The 20,965-nt window shown below is 38.9% G+C and overlaps 3 protein-coding genes across 6 annotated transcripts; 2 read left to right on the top strand and 1 right to left on the bottom strand.

Annotated features, from left to right (window-relative positions):
• The first annotated feature begins 50 nt into the window (after window positions 1-50).
• On the top strand, window positions 51-9,915 carry racgap1 (Rac GTPase activating protein 1). Of its 2 annotated transcripts, none has more exons than XM_085444688.1 (17): window positions 51-198; window positions 515-622; window positions 729-931; window positions 1,050-1,192; window positions 1,434-1,503; window positions 2,535-2,588; window positions 2,682-2,759; window positions 2,950-3,067; window positions 3,418-3,560; window positions 4,115-4,279; window positions 4,390-4,485; window positions 5,794-5,992; window positions 6,342-6,447; window positions 7,746-7,878; window positions 8,944-9,079; window positions 9,192-9,291; window positions 9,553-9,915. In XM_085444688.1, the coding sequence occupies exons 2-17, from the start codon at window positions 538-540 to the stop codon at window positions 9,626-9,628; spliced, it is 1,905 nt and encodes a 634-aa protein (XP_085300814.1). In that variant the 5' UTR covers window positions 51-198; window positions 515-537; the 3' UTR covers window positions 9,629-9,915. The 2 variants fall into 2 exon arrangements, with proteins under 2 accessions (XP_085300814.1, XP_085300815.1); XM_085444689.1 differs by having other exon boundaries at window positions 505-622.
• Window positions 9,916-11,511: 1,596 nt separating this feature from the next.
• Window positions 11,512-14,288, bottom strand: LOC146685110 (uncharacterized). Its single transcript, XM_085444693.1, has 5 exons — window positions 14,025-14,288; window positions 12,818-12,923; window positions 12,464-12,570; window positions 12,069-12,241; window positions 11,512-11,982 (listed from the first exon to the last, which is right to left on the bottom strand). The coding sequence occupies exons 1-5, from the start codon at window positions 14,179-14,181 to the stop codon at window positions 11,704-11,706; spliced, it is 822 nt and encodes a 273-aa protein (XP_085300819.1). The 5' UTR covers window positions 14,182-14,288; the 3' UTR covers window positions 11,512-11,703.
• On the top strand, window positions 12,929-19,803 carry bin2a (bridging integrator 2a). Of its 3 annotated transcripts, none has more exons than XM_085444691.1 (13): window positions 12,929-13,140; window positions 16,146-16,253; window positions 16,362-16,442; window positions 16,638-16,692; window positions 16,780-16,874; window positions 17,031-17,126; window positions 17,292-17,399; window positions 17,490-17,575; window positions 17,710-17,785; window positions 17,864-17,946; window positions 18,288-18,876; window positions 18,970-19,017; window positions 19,154-19,803. In XM_085444691.1, the coding sequence occupies exons 2-13, from the start codon at window positions 16,170-16,172 to the stop codon at window positions 19,172-19,174; spliced, it is 1,422 nt and encodes a 473-aa protein (XP_085300817.1). In that variant the 5' UTR covers window positions 12,929-13,140; window positions 16,146-16,169; the 3' UTR covers window positions 19,175-19,803. The 3 variants fall into 3 exon arrangements, with proteins under 3 accessions (XP_085300817.1, XP_085300816.1, XP_085300818.1); XM_085444690.1 differs by having other exon boundaries at window positions 12,929-13,191; XM_085444692.1 differs by having other exon boundaries at window positions 12,929-13,191; window positions 18,970-19,045.
• Window positions 19,804-20,965: the final 1,162 nt, after the last annotated feature.

Raw genomic sequence — 20,965 nt, 5'->3', positions numbered from 1 at the left:
GTTCACACCCGAGCCGTCTTCATCTCTCATTGGGTAGCGGTGAAATTTGAAATGCAACCCGCTCAGTGTGGCAGTAGCTGCCGAAGGATGTGGACAAAGGTTCGAAAAACTAACAGCTAAAAAAAAAAAGGAAACGGAAAAAGAGCAGTGTGGTGGCTAAATATCACCGAAAGGCTTTTTTGTACAACGCCTCTCCAGGTATGTAGGTAACTGTTGCTTTCTGAATTTTGCAAATGGAGGAGATACACCACCTAAACTCAGAGCCATCGTAAACGCCATGTTGTTTAGGCAGTGTGCGGTTAATAGAGCGTTTAGTCTTTCCTGGCGTCAGAAGAAAAGCAAAATAAGCCAGCGTGTTCAACATAACGGCAAACACATATTTGCGTGAGCAAACCAATACAGCAAGTTATCTGTTTTGGTTAAAATACTTGCAAAACTGAAAGGCGGCTAGCAAAAAATCTAGATAATCCACGGTATTCTGTGTGGTTGAACTTTAAAATGTAGTTCTTCTCAGAGGGCCTTAAATTGTAAGACACCATGGAGACTGCGGTGCTGAACCTCCAGAGCTTATATGAAAGGATGAGGACGCAAGTTGACCTTCTCAGTGAGAACATTGAACCCAGTGAGTATATCATGGCTACAGGTTCTGTTGTCTTTACCTTCTGTTAATTCACACAGGCACTTCAGGCCCCTATAGACTATACTAATGCTCCCATTTTTCCCCCTAGACTTTATTCAGATGGCACAAAACTTTGATGACTGCCGTCGCAAATGGCTAAAGACTGAGCATGAACTGGGGTCATGCAAAGAGATGCTGAGAAAAACGGAGACTGAGAGGGGAGCCTTGGAGGTCAAACTGAAGCATGCCCGCAACCAGGTAGACGTGGAGATACGGCGCAGACAAAAGGCTGAGGCAGACTGTGAGACACTGGTAGGAAGGATGACTAGACCCTCATTGCCAACCCTTCTTTGTTGTTGGTGTCGATTTAGGCTACAGTGTGATTTCAATTGACTCATTTTTGTGTCGTGCTTGGATTTCTATGATACAGGACCGTCAAATTCAGTTGATCCGGGACCTCTTGACCTGTGAGGGATCCAGTAACAGCATCCAGTTGAGTGCAGAACAGCGCTCAGCTCTGGCTTTCCTGAACACAAACTGTCAGGCAACAACCAACCTTAATACCAGCCGAAGGTAAGTAACTCAAGATGTTTTATGTTAAATTCAAGCTGTTTAATGTAAAGCTCTTATTTCTGATTACTGATTGTTTGATTTTAAGGTACTTTCTCTTACACATGGGTACATCTAAACATTTCAGCCTTTTTACTGAATTACTACTTAGAGTTTTGAATCAGCCATTAAGTTAGGTGGGACACATGTGAGTAAAAGAACAGCATTAGCTGATCTGATGCATATTTTCTGTTGCTCTTGATAGACTGATGACGATAGATGAATCAGGCTCCATCTTGTCAGATATCAGCTATGACAAAACAGATGACTCTCTTGTAAGTATTTCTCTTTTACAAGTTAGAACTTGAATGTATGGGGAAAAAAACCCTTTAATTTTGAAACCTTTTTTTTTTTACTTTATTTTTATCACTTTGTTTCAAAGGAGCAGACATAACAGAGCAAAATAAAACAGGTCACAAGGGGTAGGTAATACAATAAAGCACACAGTTACTGTGTACTTTATTGTATTACTGCTTTACTGTGCTATTTTATTGTTTTTTGAACGTTATTTTTATCATTGCGTTTCAAAGAAGCAAACAGATTTCACAAGACAGAGCAGATCAAAACAGGTCACCTGGGGTAATACATGAAGCACACAGTGGCTAGTTAAGTACACGATAGTGATTGTTTTTTGAATTAATCCCAGGGGTCTACCCACGCACCTGTGGAAAATCAACAAAAGAAAATGAATGGAAGTCCAGACTAGTCCATCAAGTCCTTCCAGACCCCAGATCAAGCCAGATGTTCACGCATGAAAAAATCGATTATGATCAGTGCACAATGTTCAAAACTATGGTTACCACAGGAAGAATTGTCTAATATGATATAGTTATTATATAATTATCAGTCAATCTTCTCCTTATCTCATATATAACAGCCATTTTAATCAATACTTCTGAAATGTATCTCTACAAACTCTTTTCATTTCTTTTACAAGGCCAGCCACATTCTCAAATTTAGTGTCTTCAATTTATGATACTATCTCTGAGCAGTAAGATTGGACTGCTGGACATTTCCAAGATAGTGGTCAGCCAATTTATAATTACATTGTCAGGTCCATGAGAATTCTCTCCACTGGCTACGACTGGAGGTGCTGACATTTATTTCACATATATTTTAGCGATCCTCATTTGTTGGTGTTATATTTGCTTCCTTCTCCCATTTAACTTTGAAATATAAGGTGAAGTGTTTCCTGAGAAATTGCATACACTAATACATTGTAGATACCAGATTGTTGTGGATGTTGTCCCTGTCGGTATCAATGAAAATAATTGAAATCTGTTAATGACATGCTCGATCTTGACAGGATTGGGATTCCTCCACTGTGAGGACAGTGCGACTCAAGAAACGAGAAAAAAGGGTGTGTTACTTCTGCTCTTTCAAATTTGAGAAGTGATGACATTGTTTTATATGTAATGGAAACGAGAGTGTTAAAGTTCTGTTTTGATTTTAGCGCTCCTCGAGAAATCATGTTGATGGTCCTCCAGTTGCCTCCAAAAGGTCTCGATCAACAGGAAAAACTTCAGAGATGGTAGGTTATTTATTTAGCTCTGGGTATTGCTTTCATATATCATACATGATCTTAATCATTCATCATTTTTGTTAGCTTTGGCAACCAAATGCTGATGGCAGATTGCAGCCAAGTCTTGCAGCTCATTGCTGTGCCCTGATGTAGTTTGGCTGTATTTGGATATTCTGACTGTTCTTATGTGTTGTGACAGGGAAATGAGGCCATTGTGACAAAGACCACAGTGACTGTTCCTGCAAATGGAGGATCTGTTGAGGCGGTTTCTACCATTGAGACTGTTCCATACTGGACCCGCAGCAGGAGAAAGACTGGTAAGATGTCTGTTATGAGGTAGTATACAGCTAAAATATCTGTGGACGCTGCTTTTATATGTGGCTTATCTATGCTGGAGTTATATTCCAGCCTGCTCAAATGATTGTTCTTAGTTTCATCCAGCTAACTTTGTTCTTCAGTAAGTAAAATCATCTACTCGGCTAACAAGATAACAACATGGGGCTCTGTTGGGTTTTAGCAAAAGTAATAACACATAATTTAATGGAAAAACAATGTTGGATGTGTTGGAAAAAAAACTTCATTATGCAGTAGGAGTGATTCAGAACTGCACGATGAAGGTTTGTGCTATTTTACAAGCAGGTATTTATTTTCTATCTCTCCTGTTCAGCTGCTATGGAATGGGACTCTGAATCTGTCAAGTCTGAGGATGTCTTCAAGCAGCCTGCCAACCCTGAGCTAGAGATGAAAGCTGCGCCTAGTACTCCACAAAGCAATGGAGGCGTCCGCCTTCATGAGTTTGTCTCCAAAACTGTAAGAATGACATTAATGCGAAAGAACAGCACTGACTGAATGTAACTAGAAACGCACATTTTCCTTTCAGATCAAAGGAGTGTTCTCTTTATCTCCAAATTAAATATGTTTTGCCATTATACAGCAATAGCTGAAAAAGTAAAAGGGATATTTACTTATATATTTTAAGAATTGAATATGTTAAATTATTTATTTTTTTATTGGCTTAATTTAGTGTTGCTATAGCAAGGGTGCACAATTAATTTCCCCAAGGGGCCACATGAGAGACTGGGGCTATTGTGGTGACCTCCACTAACATGCTTGTGAAAAGATAAAATTAATATTGAACAGAATTGAGTTCAGCTTATTGGTACCCCCCTCAACAATAGTCCCAGTTTCTCTTGCGGCCCCATGGGAAATAAATTACCCAGCCCTGCGCTTCAAAAAAAATGTTGGCATCCATATTGACAGTGTTGTTTGCTCATTTGTATCGCTATTAAACAAAGTGTCTCTGCTTCTTTAGCTGCATATATATGGTAGATAACTTCACAGTCTCTTGTGGAATGTCTTTATAGGTCATTAAGCCTGAATCCTGTGTGCCCTGCGGAAAGAGGATCAAGTTTGGCAAGATTTCACTGAAGTGCAGGGACTGCAGGGTGGTCTCGCACCCCGAGTGTCGTGAGCGCTGCCCTCTACCATGCATCCCCAACCTGGGTGGCACACCAGTCAAAATTGGGGAGGTATGTAATACAATTTTTACTCTTCATGTGCAGGTGGATCCACTGAAATTTAATCACAGTTCTGGCTGCTTAACCCATATCCTGTCTTTGTTTTTGTTTTGTTTTTTCAGGGTGTTCTCGCAGACTACGTCCCAGACACATCACCCATGATCCCTCCCATTGTGGTCCACTGTATCAGTGAGATCGAGCAAAGGGGACTGCATGAAGTGAGTGCTATTTCACTGTCCTAATATTATGCAGAAATGTGAAGAACAGTAAAGCCTCAAGCCCCAGTAGTTATTTTTAATGTCTTCCCTTTAAGCTGAGACAGAGCTGTAACTAAGATTTTACAATCTGTTACTGGGAGCTTAAGTTTGTAATTGGGCTATGGAAAGGCTCCAGATCTGCTGATTGCTGTTTGACTTTGATGCCATCTCTTCTTTCTGGGTTGTTTATTTAGCACTTGTCTTACTTGCCTTTTTTGTGCATAACTCAATTTCATGTGAAAATTGTTGAGTTTTCCTACCTGAGTTTCTTGCCTTTTCTGTTCTTATTAGATATCCTTTATCTTAACAAGATGAGTTGTGGACTCATCAAACCCTCTTATTTGCAGAAATTTTGCTAAAATTAATGTTGAAATGGAGCTAAAGTCTGACTGACTGACAGATCTGCTGATGCAAGCTGATTAAGCTGTTTTGTTATTGTTCTCATTTAAATGCATTATTATTATTATTATTATTATTATTATTATTATTATTATTATTATTGCTTGTAGCTACTCTGTGTGATTTAATGTGCTATTCTTTGCTATTTATCAGTAAATATTTAGTTGAACCATTTCTATGAAAGGGTGAAAGAGGAAGGCAGAAAATTAAGGGAATCAGAGCTAGCAAATGTCCTGGGGATGTTGTCTTTTGGATATTGGATTTTTTTTTATTCGCATAGTACTAAATCACAGCAATAACAGAGTTAAGACAAAAGATAAAGACCCTACAATAATAGAGAGAAATCCCCAACAATTGGACATTGCCTTATAAATAAGCACTTGGCAACAGTGGGATGAAAAACTCCCTTTTAACAGGATGAAACCTCAGGCAGAATCATGGATTGGGAGGGGCATCCATCTGACACGAGCAGTTGGGAGTGATGGGGGAAGACAGGATAACTAAGGGAGAGTTCAATCACCTGATCCAGCCCAAACTATCAGCTCTATCAAAAAAAAATTAAGCCTAATTCAGACTGGAAGCTTTTCCATAGAAGAGGGGCCTGGAAGGCTTTTCCTCCCAGCGTGAGGAACCATAACAGCCTACAGTATAAGAGTGAAGTGCTCTGTTGGGCTTATATGGTAGTATGAGGTGTCTAAGATAAGATGGGGCCTTAATATTCCAGACCTCTTGTTTCTGGATTTTAGTACCTTGCTGCAGAGGTTCCCCTTCATATCAAACAGTACGTTACAGATAACAGCTACAGTAATTTTCCCTAGAAACAATATCAGTATAATTCAGATAAAAAAAAATGTTTTTCCCCTTACTCAGGCTGGACTGTACCGTCTTTCTGGTGCTGAGCGCACTGTGAAGGAGCTGAAGGAAAAGTTTCTCCGTAGCAAAACTGTTCCTGTGCTCAGTAAGGTGGATGATATCCATGCCGTCACTGGCCTCCTCAAGGACTTTTTGAGGAACCTTAAGGAGCCTCTTCTCACCTTCCGCCTCAACCGTTCCTTCATGGACGCAGCTGGTAAGAGTGTGTTTACTAGTCTAGGGTTTTGGCACAAAGCAATGTCTATTTGAAATAACTGCAGTGTTGAAAGTTAAGCAATTTATCCAACACATGATTAAATACAGGTTTCATAAGTGCTTTTGCTTTACATTTGTGATTTGTTTTGATGAGCGATGAAAACCTCTGGTGGGAATTTGCCTGGAACAAAAACAAAGGATCGATCTCTAAGTCTGTTAGCATTTTTAGTGTTTGTTTTCTACTGTAGTCAGATGCATTTTCCTTCTAGCCGCTAATAAATCCACAGAAGTCACAACACCCTATTTCTTGGTCTGTACTGAAAAAATGTGTTTTCCTTGTTTTCCCACAGAGATTTCAGATGACGACAACAGCATAGCTCTGATGTACCAAACCATTGGTGACCTGCCACAGCCCAACAGAGACACGCTGGCTTTCGTAATCCTTCACCTTCAGAGGTTTGCACCTACTCTTCTCTCACCGCATAAGTCATATATACATCATGTAAAAGAAAGAAAGTTTATTCTCTCTAAAAAGAACATAGCAGCGCAGTTTTGGTTTGCGAAGTTGCATCTTAACATCATCTGTCTTTATGGCAGATGAGACCAAAGTTTTTGGCCATGATGCACGGCATCACATTTGGTGAAACCCAAACAGCACAAATTATGTCAGCACAAATACATCATGAAGCACTGTGGGTGATGTCTGATGATTTAGACTCGTTTTGGACACCTTGCCAGCATGGAGTGGAGCATAAACTCCTCTTTATACCAAAGTTATTCCAGAGTCAAATGTTATGCATTCTGCCCCACAGCTAAAGCTTGGGCCAAATTGATTAATACAACAACAACAAAAAAAATCTAAAATGAATGGCTGAAAAATAAGAATCAAGGTGTTGCAATGGGCCAGTCAAAGTCCAGATTTGAACCAAAATGAAATGGTGTGGCATGACGTTGAGAGCTGCGGATAAATGAATGCCCCACAAACCTCAATGAACTGAAGCAGCACTGTAAGAAGTTGGCCAGAATTCCTCCACAATAGTGTGAGAGCCTGATAAAAGTTATTACTTCTAAGTTATTGCTGTTAAAAGTGATTCTACAAGATATTGAATTATGGAGTATACTTAGTATTTCACAGGCTTTCAGAGTCCTGTGGTAAATTTCCCTTTCAAGCGACTGTATTTGTGCTTTGGTAGATACATTTTAACTCTAGTCTCTTTGTACCTCACCTTTATAGAATATCGATATGCATTCTCTAATTCTAATATCGGTCGAGCTACGTCTAGGAAAAAAAGTGCAGAATTGCATAAACAACCTGAACTTTTTACTTTATATTTATTTCTGCTGTTAAACTTAAAATGAACTTTTTTTTAAAGGATGCTCTTGTTTTTACTTTTTATTATATTTATTCAAAAACCGGTGGATGCTCATTTTTTAAAATGTTTCAAATCAGCACATGTACTATTGTACCTGTGAGCCAAAAGCGCTGTTTGAGTTTTCTAAACTAAGTCAAAAGGCTTAAAGGCAGAGAGGGGCTGCTCCAAGGACTGTATACTATAAATGATTATTTTAAGCAGTGAATGATGCAAAACAACTTTCTGCAGGCACCAAATTAACATTTTGGAGCTGGACATGGGCATTATAGGCCCTCTTTAAAATATCAGTGTAATCTCTCGGGAGTTATTTTCATATATATATTTCATATGTCGTTGATTATACATCAGCTGGTCAGTACTGAATCTAATCAATTCTTTCAGAGTTGCTGACAGTTTGGACACCAAGATGGACATCAGTAACCTGTCCCGAGTTTTTGGTCCAACAATTGTGGGACACGCAGTTCCCAATCCTGACCCTATGACAATCCTACAGGATACCAAACGACAGCCTAAGGTAAGCTTGGAAGATGAGACGCAGCTCTTGCATACCTGTCCTAGTGTGCACTTGTTGAGCGCCTGCTGCAAAAATAAACTAAAGAAGAGCAGCGGATGCCTCTCTTTAAGGTGTAGTTGCACACACTTTACAACTGCACAGTTTCCTTTGCCTTAAACTGAAGCAATCTTAAATGCTGAGAACAGCTCTTCATCTTTTTCAATTACTCTTGGATTATTTATAACTGATTCTCTGACAAAAGTGACCATAATAAACCAAGTCTGTGGCAAACACAATTGGCTCATTTTAATGTGTTCGCTGCAGGCATCAACAAAACGTGTAATTTGCCCAGGGGTAGCCAGACTTCTTGCAGCTGTTCCCTTCATTACACTTGTGGTTAGAGTCTCCTTCCACATTTGCTGGTTGAATACCTTTAATGTGAAATACCAAGTTGATGAAATCACAAATTTATCTCAATGACACAAAATGACATGCAGGTTTCCTGTGAATCCCTGTGAGCTGTTATTATATAGAGATGTACCCCCACAATGTAAAGATTGTTTAATAGTTAGTGCTGGAAAAGAATGCATAAATAATTTTTAAGATGTCTTAAATCTCACAGATTATAAATGCATTATACTTTCACTAGAATTTGCAGCAAAAGCTGCCATTTCTTAAACATTTACTTCTAATATTTATAACATATTAAAGTGTTTGTTTGTTTGTTTGTTTGTTTGTTTTTTAAAAAAAAATCTTAATTCTGATGCATTTTGCTATTTATCAGGATGGCAGTGTCTGGCAACAGATTTAATATACATTATGTGGAATGGCTAAATCTAGGAGACTGAGCACACACAACAGCTGGAGGCCACAAAAAATCTTACAGTGTAATATTGCACAGAAGAAGAGCATAACACCATTATTTTTTTTTCTATTTTTTCTTTTTTTTCTTTTCTTTTTTTAGTAACTCCCCTCAATCTTGCTTAAGGCAAACCTAACTAGCGTAGCACGGGCGGAAGTGGATTAGGCAATACTCTGAAATAACCCTGATCTTTTTCCATTTTTTACTAATCCCTTTCTGTTCAGGTTGTGGAGCGTCTGTTGGCTCTGCCAGTGGATTTCTGGGCCCAGTTTGTGATGGCAGCAGAACACGAGCAGCCGAACTTGGAGCATTTGATCATTGAAAATGCAAACTGCTACGCCACCCCTGAGAGAGCTGGAGGTTTGTTAAAACTTTTTGTTATTGCCGTATGAGTGTGGGCGCAGTCGTTTCAACAGCCTGACATTTCATGGGAGGCTGAGATTGTAAATGTTAACTGTTTGTGATATTTCAGTGAGCATACTGGGACCTCTGACCACTCCGGAGTACCAGCTCAATAAAACCCCCTCCTCCAGCTCTCTGTCTCAGCGCATGAAGTCCTCTCTGACACCCAGGTAATCACATGAGCACAGTCCTCCCGGCCCTGCTGGCATTATAATCAATGATCTCATGATTAATTGAGAAGATAAAGCTACAAAGTGTTTTCTCTCCTAATTTACATAAATGCTGACTTCTTCTGACTTTCATATAACTTAATCTACTGTGTAATATCTCATTATCATTCATCAGCTCTGTTTTATTGACTATAGCTCCTAATTAATAATTCCATCATGTTTTTTTTTTTTTTTAAAATTTATGTATGCTGTTTGTTGCAGATTTGGGTCAAAGAGCAAATCGGCAGTGGGATTTTCTCGCCAAGGAAAGTTCTTTTCTTCTCCGCTCCTCAAATAATATCAAAGCAGCTGCATTTAATCCTTTATTCTTACTGCAATAACAGCGACTAGTTTGTTTTATGAATAACATTTAATTGCATCTATAAACACCTCCAATGTAGTCTTCCTCTGCATTCTTAAAAATTCTGTTTCTGAATGTTAGTTTTTATTGTTTTGTTTTTAACATTTGTAAAATGGGAATTTTTTTTTTAAAACAACTAGTTTTTTCTGTCTGTGCACACTTGTGTCTTTAGGACTGTTGCTCCTAATAAATGTCCAGTGTGGCATTCTCATTTCAGATGACAACACACGAAAATGCACTGTCTATTCACTCTTAGATAAGTGTGCTCATAGATGAAAATATGTACTGTATATGAACAGTTTTATTGTGACCCGCTTCTAAATGTAATTGTTTCCCTTTAATAGTTTTTCAGCTCATGTGTCACTCAGAAGTTGAGAAACTTATTTTTTTTATTATTATTTTTTTGGTATTTCATTCTAGGTTGTAGTTGATTGTGTGGCTGATGTTTGTATTTCATTTGTTTTTATTTTAATTTGAATTGTCCCACAGTATTTTGTTTAGTGAATATAATTTAGAAGTGTGCATACCTTTTTCCTTCTTGTTTAATAACAAACTGTAGTATTAAGAACTCAACTTTCAACCAGATCTACTTGGTCATCGTCTACAAGCTTCACTAGGTGTGGATCGTTTTAGTAAATGTCAATGATCTCATTGTCATTGAAAGGCAACAAAGCTTTTACCAGGAGTTTTGGTCACTGGTTTGTGCTGCAGGCTGTAGCCTCTGCTGCACCAGACCCTCTGGTGTTTATTGATCTGTGTAATATTTGTACTGTGGGAAGTTGCTTATAAGCAGTCCTGCACAAAAGGCAATTACAGTGGGCTATTAGCCTGTTGAATTACTGGGGCATTATTTGATAAACTATAATCACGCAGTTTGAACAAAAATACACTATCTGAATTTCATATAAAATACATTTACAAAAATGTCTCCTGTCCTGTGACTGTTTTGTGTAGCTTCTTTACATTTTGAAAATTAATCAGTAAATGAGGGTGCAATCCCATTTAGTCTACTTTAATATCATTATGTGGGATCATCCTGAAGGGAGGGCTAAAGCTGGTTGAGTATGTGATCCATATTCTCGAAAGCCACTGGAGAGGCTTGTGCTCACATCGTTAGGATGATTAGGTGTACTAAGAGCCAATTTATTTATTTTTTAAATTTTGTATTGGTGGCACGGTGGTTAGCACTGTTGCCTCACAGCAAGAAGGTCCTGAGTTCAATTCCACCGTCAGGCCGGGGTCTTTCTGTGTGGAGTTTGCATGTTCTCCCCGTGTTTGCGTGGGTTCTCTCCGGGTACTCCGGCTTCCTCCCACCGTCCAAAGACATGCAGCTTGTGGGGATAGGCTAATTGGATAATCCAAATTGCCACTAGGTGTGAATGTGAGTGTGAATGGTTGTCTGTCCCTATGTGTTAGCCCTGCGACAGACTGGTGACCTGTCCAAGGTGTACCCTGCCTCTCGCCCTATGACAGCTGGGATAGGCTCCAGCGCCCCCCGCGACCCTGAAAAGGATAAGCGGAAGTGAATGGATGGATGGATGGAATTTTGTATTGTTGCAACCAATAATATTGCTAATGTGAGGACTCCATATTTGGATTTTAAGTCTTAAGAGAAACATCGGGAAACCTCAAGAAAAATTCTAACTCCTGTAACTGATACCACCTCCTGGTATTTCCACTTTGATGCCCATTATCATGTTTCACTCTTAATGCCAATAACGCCTGAATAGCTCAAAATTATTACCAGCACTCAAAGTAGAAACATTGAATGTAAAAACAGAGGTGACTTTATACTCAACAAAAATGTATATATTCAGATATTGATCAAAGCCCCAACAAAATATTTAATGTGACTTTTATGTAAATGGTGTATGTGAAAAATTTACATTTAAAAATTGCAGACACCAAAAGTAAATTACAAAAAACCTCACTCATTTTCAGTGATTTGAACGTGCGTAGCTTTTTTGTGAGAGGTAACTCTTGTTCAGTGTTCAAACATTATAAAAGTGACATCAAAATTTAGGGAGTGGCCACAGAAGGGGGGTATTTTTCACATAGTTCTGGAAGGCGGGGTCAGATTCCCACTTCCTCATGGCCTGGTTCTCTAAGATGGGGATACCGCTAACGTAACGTAGCAGGAACCAGACGAATAGAGGGGAGACCACACTGAGATACTGGGAACCCTGCATCGCTGAGGAGGCTGAGAGCCAGAGACCTGACCACTGCAGGATTTCTCCAAAGTAGTTAGGATGTCTACTGTAAGCCCAGAGTCCACTCTGGATGAACTTCCCCTGGAGGTGAGAAAGTAAATTGGACAGTACAGTTACAACACTCGGTGAGTGAGACATTAATACAGTTTAGGGTTATCCTCACTTACAGCATTATCTGGGTCACGCTTGAAAACCCATTTCTGCTGGTCAGCAATAGCTTCTGTAGCAAAGCCAAGGCCCCAAATGGTCCAGCCAATGTAGTCCCTCGTTCCCAGAGGCACATTTCGCTTCTCACTGTTCAGCATGAGGGTGGGCAGGAGGGTCATAAATACCCACACAGCTGAAAGAATGGAGCAAAAAATGTATGATTTTCAAACAGCATAACCTTAATACTTCCATGAAATAAATGTGACTGTAACCAACAGCTCTTGCCTAGAATCAATACATATAAAGAGCCAGAAACTAGACAGTGATTTATTTGTGCAAAGTCTCCCTTCACTTGGGTGCAGTTGGTCAAGGACTCTGGTAACAAGAAAGAGGTGTTTACATTACTTCCAAGTACCTTGAACAGTCCAATACACAAAGAATGTCCCAGGGCTGTCTCTAACATTGTTAAACCTGCGATCATGACCGTCCTTCAAGATTCGCATGAAGAGGAATGTCCCCAGCCTGCAGAAAAAACATACTTAAAGTCTTTTCACATTAACCAAGCCATTATTCATTAACTTGAGTTACCTGGCTTTAAAGTCTCACATGCATTAGTTCCTCTGACCTCACCAATGACCCTCTAGGACTAAAATTACACAAAACTCTGATAAAAAAAACATATAACCTGCTCATATCTCTGTTTAGTTTTCTAGCGTAGCAGAGCGGTCAAGAGGTGTTTGGCACTTGGCATCAATACTGACTGCCTTACCTGAGTCCCCATGCTGTTACCAACCCTGTCTGCACCTTCTGCCGGGTATGACTGGCCCCTCCCCAGATACGACTCAGGTGTGCAAGTAGTATAAATGTGCCAGAGCCTGGAAAATTGTAGAGAGAGACAGAGTTGTAGAGTGAGGGTGGTTTGAAAGTGGGCACGGCTGGTGGCTGTACTTGTTGCAGACTAAGGTGTGTCCGATAAATCTTTTACTCAGGATACTGCAGACAATTGGTTCCAAAGTTCAAGGGTACAAATACACAAGAGAACAGCGCGGAGTTGGAAAACCAGAAGAAGACGAGTAAAAGAGAAGTGTCAAGGTGATTAATTTGGGATTTCTTTTTTTCTAATTCAGTCACTGGCGTGAACAGGTAAGCAACGTCAGTCTATATCTGACAAATGTTTGAGAACTAACTTTAGGCAGACTATGTTCATTTCTATACTTCCTTATTGATTGTGAGCTTACGTTTTTTTTTAATAGATAGATAGATATCACAGGCAGATTCAAAGTCACACCAGGCTGCAACTAACATTTATTTTTTAATAATTTGTACATCTTAGTTATTTTCTCAGGTAGAAAGTTTGTAATGTGTGTTATTGATAATAATATGGGCTACATGATGCTGTATTAACCTGCACAAAATCCAATAACATTCAGTTCTTTCTGTAAACTAGCTTACTGACTCATTGGGTAATTCTGTCAGCTGTGCAGTAACAAAATGCAAAAATGATTAAATATGACACTAATATCCCCCTACAGCCATATGAAATGCTGTTAAGCTTTCTCTCTGTCTCTCTCTCTTTTAACCACTGCATGATTAAAACTAATTACAAATTGTTTAATGGGGGCCCTTAAAAAGCGCCCTTTTTGATTCAACCCAGGATAGCTGTGCACGCCCCTGCTGACACATGCGCCTGTTAAGCCGAAGGAGGAGCTCCTTCCGCGCTGTTTCACAACAAAGCTGTTTTAGATAATGCAGGTTTTGTAATGATCAGTCTTCTTTAAGTGCAAAACACGCTTTTACAGATTAAATCAGTCTACACGGATCAGACATATCGACTGTTCCCCCTTTAGATGTATTTCGCTTTCAGTCGAGTTCGAGCACTTTTTAGTTGCAGTTCTTCACTGACAGACAAGCAAAGCTGCAAAAGCAGTCAGTACAGGGTCGTAAATTACTGTTTAGGAAACGGGTTTTCAGATTACCTGCCAAGTCATAAAACTTCTCGGTTTTGAAAGCCGCAGCCAGAGCCCAGCCAGCCCACTGGATGCCCAGGTCGGTGATGGCACATTTGGCCAGAACGCTCCCCATGATCATGTTCTGCAGCTCGGCGAGTAGCAAGGGAATCCGCGACTCTGTCATAAGACCACTCCTCCTACGCCAAAAGTAATAAAAACACTCCGTGTAGGCGAAAGTTCACCAATATCACACTGCTGGAAGTGGGTTGCCGCAGGGATTTCTGGGTATTGTCGTTCTAAGAGGTGATGTAAGCAAGTTCCATAAGCTGCTGCCCTGTATGGAAGACTCCGAGTGCCAAACAAGTTAAGTCAATGCATTAATAAATAATTAATTACATTTGACATAATAAATTAGTTATATACAATGTTAACTAGATATCAATTTAATTTATTTAAATCATTTCACAAGTTATTTATTTATTTCTGATTTCAATTAATAATGACGCAGTTAGTATGAATTAAATGCATTTATTTAATTCATTTTGTCACTTGAGGCCTTCTATAATCCCCCAGTGGAATCAGGGGCGTTTCCAGGATTTTTTCAAAAGGCCCAGAAAAGTCAAGAGTCCTCAGAGAGCACAACTTCCCCCGAAGGGTAACACTAAACACTAAAATGTTGAGTTTTACAATACGATGATGTCAACTTGTGACGACGCAGGGTGTCAGACTGGAAAAATGCGAAGTGCATTTTATTCTCTCCATGCCCTTTCATATTCAATACATTTCCTTGAGATTATTTTTCAAGGTCAACTTTGACCTTAAGTGCTAACAATGAAGGTGAAGATAAAATACTAACCCTAGGTACTCATATCACCAAGGCCTAGTATATTGTTGTGAAGTTTGAAGATATTTTAAAAGTTTTTACTCATTTTCACGTTGCTTGTGACCTTGACACAATTTTCACCAACATTAAATCAGCTTGAGCTGTTATTGGTATTTACTGTCACAAAGAATTTAAACATTATATCTTGGAAACCGTGATACATTAATGTGTATGTGACTTAAATGCCGCTAATCTGGAGATTATTTTAATGACTTGTTGCTCTGTCTGCTGACACACAGACTCAGCTTTGTATTGGCCACTATTGTTTATTTGCAAAAACTGTTCGCACTTTAGCACTGTGGGTTTTTTTTCCAGTCGTGCACATTGTGACAACCCTGCACTGCCATGTGCAGGGTTAGATTTCTCAGTTGGTTTCCAGCTATTGTCTGTGCTTCCATCCTGCGTTGGTGCCAGCGTGCTGCTGCATAAGTAGAAAAGACTTATTAGTCCATGTGCAACAGCTGTCCCAGTCAGCCTCGCCTCTGCAGTGAACCTTGAACTTCCTGCTTCATCTCTCCCCCACAGCTGAGCCAAAACCAGAACCACACCCTGCCGCCACACATATATACAGTAGCTTTATTTATATGTGGCTCCTGCCAATGCAGCAAGGGTCCTGCAATTTAGTTTTAGGCACATGGTCAATGATCTGTTAAAACAAAAAATTGCAGAGGCACATCAGACTTGTACATAAGGCCATAAAAAGGAAGAATACATACAGTAATTTTAAAGAGTAATCTGCCAAGTGCCAAATAACAGTACTTCAGCTGTTTTGTGATTTAAAAAAAAAAAGAAGACAACGCATGAATGTTTAACTAATTGTCCCACACAATATAAAACATTGTGTCTTTGTTCCACATTTAGTCTGTTGATTTCTTGTTACTAATGCAAGTGTCATCAGTGTGTGTTGCCTACAAATACGGCTAGGAATTAAATGTATCCTGTATCATTCTATTAACTGTAGTTATGCACATTTTAAACCTGATTTTACCTATTTTATTCTCTTATATTAATACTATATTGGTGTGCATTAATTTCCCAACCTGTGATTTCCATCTTGTGTGTTTCCATCACTTGTAATCACTTGAATTGCATTTAATTTGTATGGAAGGTGCAACAAATTGAAATTAATACTGTGATATAACAGCCACAAAGGTAACAATGCTTTCAGGCAAAATATATTTGAACCAGACATTCTGCAGAAGTACACCTAGTAATTGTGATGTTGCAGGAAAGTGTTGTGATATTTTTTCTCTTTTTCCTCTTAGGAATAAACACAGACAAGACAAAATATGGCAGACAAGACAAGTCCGAGAGGCAATTCTGGTGACTTTGCTAAAAAAGTCCAAAGACAGCTGAGCAGAGGCAAAGAAAAGGTACATAGTCTGCAAGTTCCTGTTTCCCCTATGGCAAGAAAGACAAATTTATTGCCATTTAATTGCTGTTACTTTGAGATTTAGCTTTTTTCTGTGCTTTATCTGCAGGTAATGCAAAGGCTGGGAAAGTCAATGGAGACCAGAGATGACCTTTTTGAACATTGTCTCCAAAACTTTAGTGACCAGCAGGTAATCATCCCCCAGCATTGTTTTTATTATGGGAGTTGAAAAAGACTTTGAGCAGAAAGTTTTTCATATGTGTCTTAACACATTTTGCAGTATATGCAAACACAGGGTTATTGAGTAAAAGCAGTGAATCAAACATCATAAAAGTTAATAAAGGTAAGCAAGATAATCACGTGTATACTTATGCTTTATTTGCAGACTGATGGGAACCGAATATACAAGGACTTGAGGGTCTACGTTAATGCAGTTAGAGGTGAAAATAGTCTTTGTTTGAAGATGCTGTAGAACTGTAGATTTGTGCCCTCTGCAGGTCTCAAATAGTCGATTCTGCTTTATACAGACATGCGTGAAGCTTCAAGACGCCTTTCCCAGTCTCTGTTTGATGTTTATGAATCTGACTGGGCTGGAGAGGAAGATTTAGGAGCCATTGTTGAGGTCAGTGGTACTAAAAAAAAGACCTATTGCAGCACATTTTAATTCCACAAGTGCAAAAACAGCGAAATGCATGCATCACCAGGGGAACAAGACCCCACATTTTTTCCCCTTGTTATGCATAATTAATGCAATATTTATGCTGTACTTGTGATGCAGGGGGAGGACCTCCTGTGGAATGACTACGAGGTGAAGCTATTAGACCAGGCCGTGCGCACCATGGAGTCCTACGTGAGCCAATTCCCTGATGTTAGGGTAAGGCAAACAAGTATGCAAGCAAACATAAGTCAATATGCAGACAGACAAAGAGCCTGAGAGCAAATGCACAAAACTAAGTTAAGACAAACATGTACTATAATTCACTTACATATACATAGACAATATGTATGACTCTGTTTTGCTCCATTGTAAAAACTGTAGGACAAAATTGCCAAGAGGGGAAGAAAGCTGGTTGACTACGACTCCTCCCTTCACCAGCTAGAGGCACTGCAGACTGCGAAAAAGAGGGATGATGTCAAGATAAGCAAGGTAATTAGAATAACATCAATATCTCTTTGTAATCAACCCTAATTTGTTATAACACATGCATTGAAATTGACTTGCTTTGTCATTCTGCAGGCAAAAGAAGAGATGAATACTGCCAAAGTTATCTATGAGGGGATCAATAACGATCTGAAAGAGGAGCTCCCAGTTCTCTTTGACAGGTCTGACAGTATATATTTATTCTGTCAGAATGAATATGAAGATTATTCAGTATTGCATATTATTCAAATATTCACTGAATTTGCAACAATTTATCTTTTTTTAAACATTACTTGTCAATGTTTGTCTCCTTTAGTCGTATTGGATGCTACGTAGCTGTCTTCTCAGCTGTGTCAAATTTACGAGACATCTTCCACAAGGAAATGAGTACGGTATGTTTGCTCCCTTATGTGTGACCCAATATTGATTGTCCTGAGTTTTTTGTTTTAACCATCCATCTTCTATTTTAGCTCAATCAAGATCTACAAAATGTGATAAAGGAGCTGCAGGCTCAGCATCCAGACAAAGCATTTGCTGTAAAGGGATTGTCCCGGTGAGAGTTTTTTAATTCTTAACTTTAAAGCTTGAAGGCAAATGAAAAACATTTTTAATTTCTCATTACAGTTTCAGAAAAATGTGGAAATTACCCGCCATAGTCACATCTTCTCCTAGAGTAATAATACAAGCAGCATTTTCTTTTAATTATTACTTTTGCAGATTCAGAAAGCATTTAATTGTGCTTTATGGCTAAATGCACTGTTGTTATAAAGCTTCATTCATTTATTCATTTGTTCCACCATATTCTGGCAATACTCCACAGTACTGAACTGCATTCTTATCTCCATGATTTGATCTTTCTCTATCTCACTCCCTCTCTCTCACTATATATTCCAGGTATGGCTCACTGAAAAGACGAAGTCTGATCTCTCCAAAGGCTTGGAAGGCCAGCTTTTCTGAGGTTCACAGGAGCTTCAGTCCTAGAACGAGCCAGCGGTTTAGTTTCAGATCCCCGGAAAAACCTCGACACAGCACCTTGTCCAGAGAAGGCAGCATGCTTAGAGGGTCTTTAGTCGAGTCCAGGGAACTGGATGTAGGGTCGTACCAAAGTGAGGTCCACAGCCCTTCTGCACAGGAAGATGCTGTAGAGAGTGCATCAGGAAGTGAGCTGAAGTCGGGAGACAACAACAATCAAGTTGAAGGAGAAAAGGCTGTGAAAGAAGAAGAGCCCAAGCCGCCCGTAGAATCGGAAAATAAAGGAGATGGAAAAAAAGATCTACCAAGTGCAAGCAGCTCTGAACAAAATAACTCCTATGAATCAGATAGCTTGGAGCTCCAGCTGTCTGCAGCAGAGAATGGCCCACTGCACATTGAAGAGACGGACGACAGCCCGGTAACCCTTGAAACTCCAAAACTGAACAGACTGGAGAATGGTGACGCTTCTGGCTTGAATTCTGACGCCAAGGATCTGAGCATTCCTCAGAAGGTTTGTCACTCGAGTAGCACACATGTTGTGCAGCTGTCCTTTTTTTATGCATATTGTGTCATAACTCTCTTTTTTTTTGGGTGTGCTATGTAGGACGTCCCTGCAGAGAAAGAGATATCCTCGAACTCAAAAAACACAATGGTTTAAAGTTTTCATAATAAAACAAAAGGTTTGTGTGTTTCATTTTGTTCTACAAGATGCCATATTATTATTTCTCTTCTTTCTTTGTCTGCGTTTCTTCATTTGGCTCACTTTATCATCAACCTTTGAACGCCAGAACCAAACAGCGCCGAACTGACTGAAGTCAACAGCTGCAGAAGACAGAAAAAAAGACAGGGCGACAGTTGCAACTGACAAGTTCAACTGTGATTTCACAACTGACGAACTGTTGCTGTTAGTTTTCTTATTTATCTTTTAAGGAAATCAACTTTACATATGTATTGGTGTCTTTGGGAAAACCTATATTTTCATAAACTCACTCACTGCATTATTAAAGCAAATACATTTTAAAATGAGGGATTTATACAACTAATGCTAGCAAAGACAGAAGCTCTACATAGGTTTACACTGCTAAAAAGATACTGACCACAGAATGGTTAATCTACACAGATATGATATGTTTCTGTCTCTGTGTAAACGTGAAGAGAATGCCACTCCACTCTTATTGTGGAACCAACAAGGAGGCGTTTTAATCATTTTAGCCTTTTAGTCTGTTTTATTATTTCTTTTTATTTGTTTTTGATTAGATTTGATTAATTATGCCTGCAGTGTGAGGACAAACTTTGTAATTCTGAAAAATAAACATAGTTCAAATTTTGTTTATACTAAAGCTGAATTTCTGACTTTTTAATTTTTGGGTTATTCGATGTATATGTGCACAGGATATAAGAACATTGTGTAAACGGCAATAAAAACTGGGTAATGTCACCATTTTGTCTCTCTGCTAGTAGATGTTTAAGATGATGGGGTGGAAAATGGTGAGCGCTCACTCAGCCTGGACTTCAGTACTCATCAGATGTATACAACATTGCTTGCTTAATGATTTGACTGTCATGACAAATTATCTGTGAAATAACATAATTGATTAGACAGTATTGGAAAGGTTTGATTATATATACACACGTTTTAGCTTATGTTTCTTTTATTATAACGAAACAACATGAAGGGACAGCTTCCTGAAATTTCTTGTGGTCATCTGAGCCCAATGTGTGTCTCACTTCTTGATGTGGAACGACAAGCAGTTTTGTTTTCAGTTAGACAGCTGCTAACTTACTTACTGGATTTTACTGGTGACCGTTACACATGACAAATGAATGCTTACGTGTAAGAACGCTTACCAAGCGCAACTACATCTACAGAGGTTTTCAATCTGGCTATTTCAGCTTAAGATTGTTCCTGCTGTATGTGCAAACAATGTGAACTTTGTCACATATTTAAATAATCTGTCATGACTCAGCCCCCCATATTTATGCATAATGTAAAATAAAATTGCTTTAAGGAGATACACCTACACCTATGTAATAAAGAACCCCAGACATAACTAGGATTCTTTATTACATAGATTTCTACACTAGGGCCAGCTAACCAGGGCCATCTTTGTCACAAGTAAAATTATGTTCAGGATTAGTAAAATATTTTTAGAGTACATGTTGTCATAAGAATTTTTTTTTTTACTTCACTTAATCGATGTATGTTCTGGCATTCTTTAAGAATTAAAACAATGTTAAATAATACTACTACTAATACTACTACTACTAATAATAATGACCCAAATGTATTTCAACAGGTAATAGTTTATAATACCATTGTAATAATGAAATAGTTACATTTATTTCAACTATTAGTTATTTTCTGATTGTTGGCTATGTACTAGAACACTGTCTGCAAAGTTAAAACACTTGATAATGTCATAGTGTGTCATTTATAAAGTCTTTGTAAATGATTAATACATGCCATAAACATAAAGAGCCATAAACATTACAGGCGTGGCTAGCTATTAAGTTGAAAGTAATGCTCATAAATCTTGTTTGCAAGGAGTGTGAAGTAGGCCGGTGGGGAGGCGACTGAAGCTGCAAATCAAACACGTAAA

This window comes from Copadichromis virginalis, linkage group LG20 (assembly GCF_057382275.1).
Source record: "Copadichromis virginalis isolate Kocher_CV1m ecotype Utaka linkage group LG20, C_Virginalis_male_GT1.1, whole genome shotgun sequence".
In the NCBI taxonomy this organism is placed as follows: Eukaryota; Metazoa; Chordata; class Actinopteri; order Cichliformes; family Cichlidae; genus Copadichromis; species Copadichromis virginalis.
Note: the sequence above shows the minus strand (reverse complement) of the source record. Positions and strands in the feature narration are given on the sequence as shown.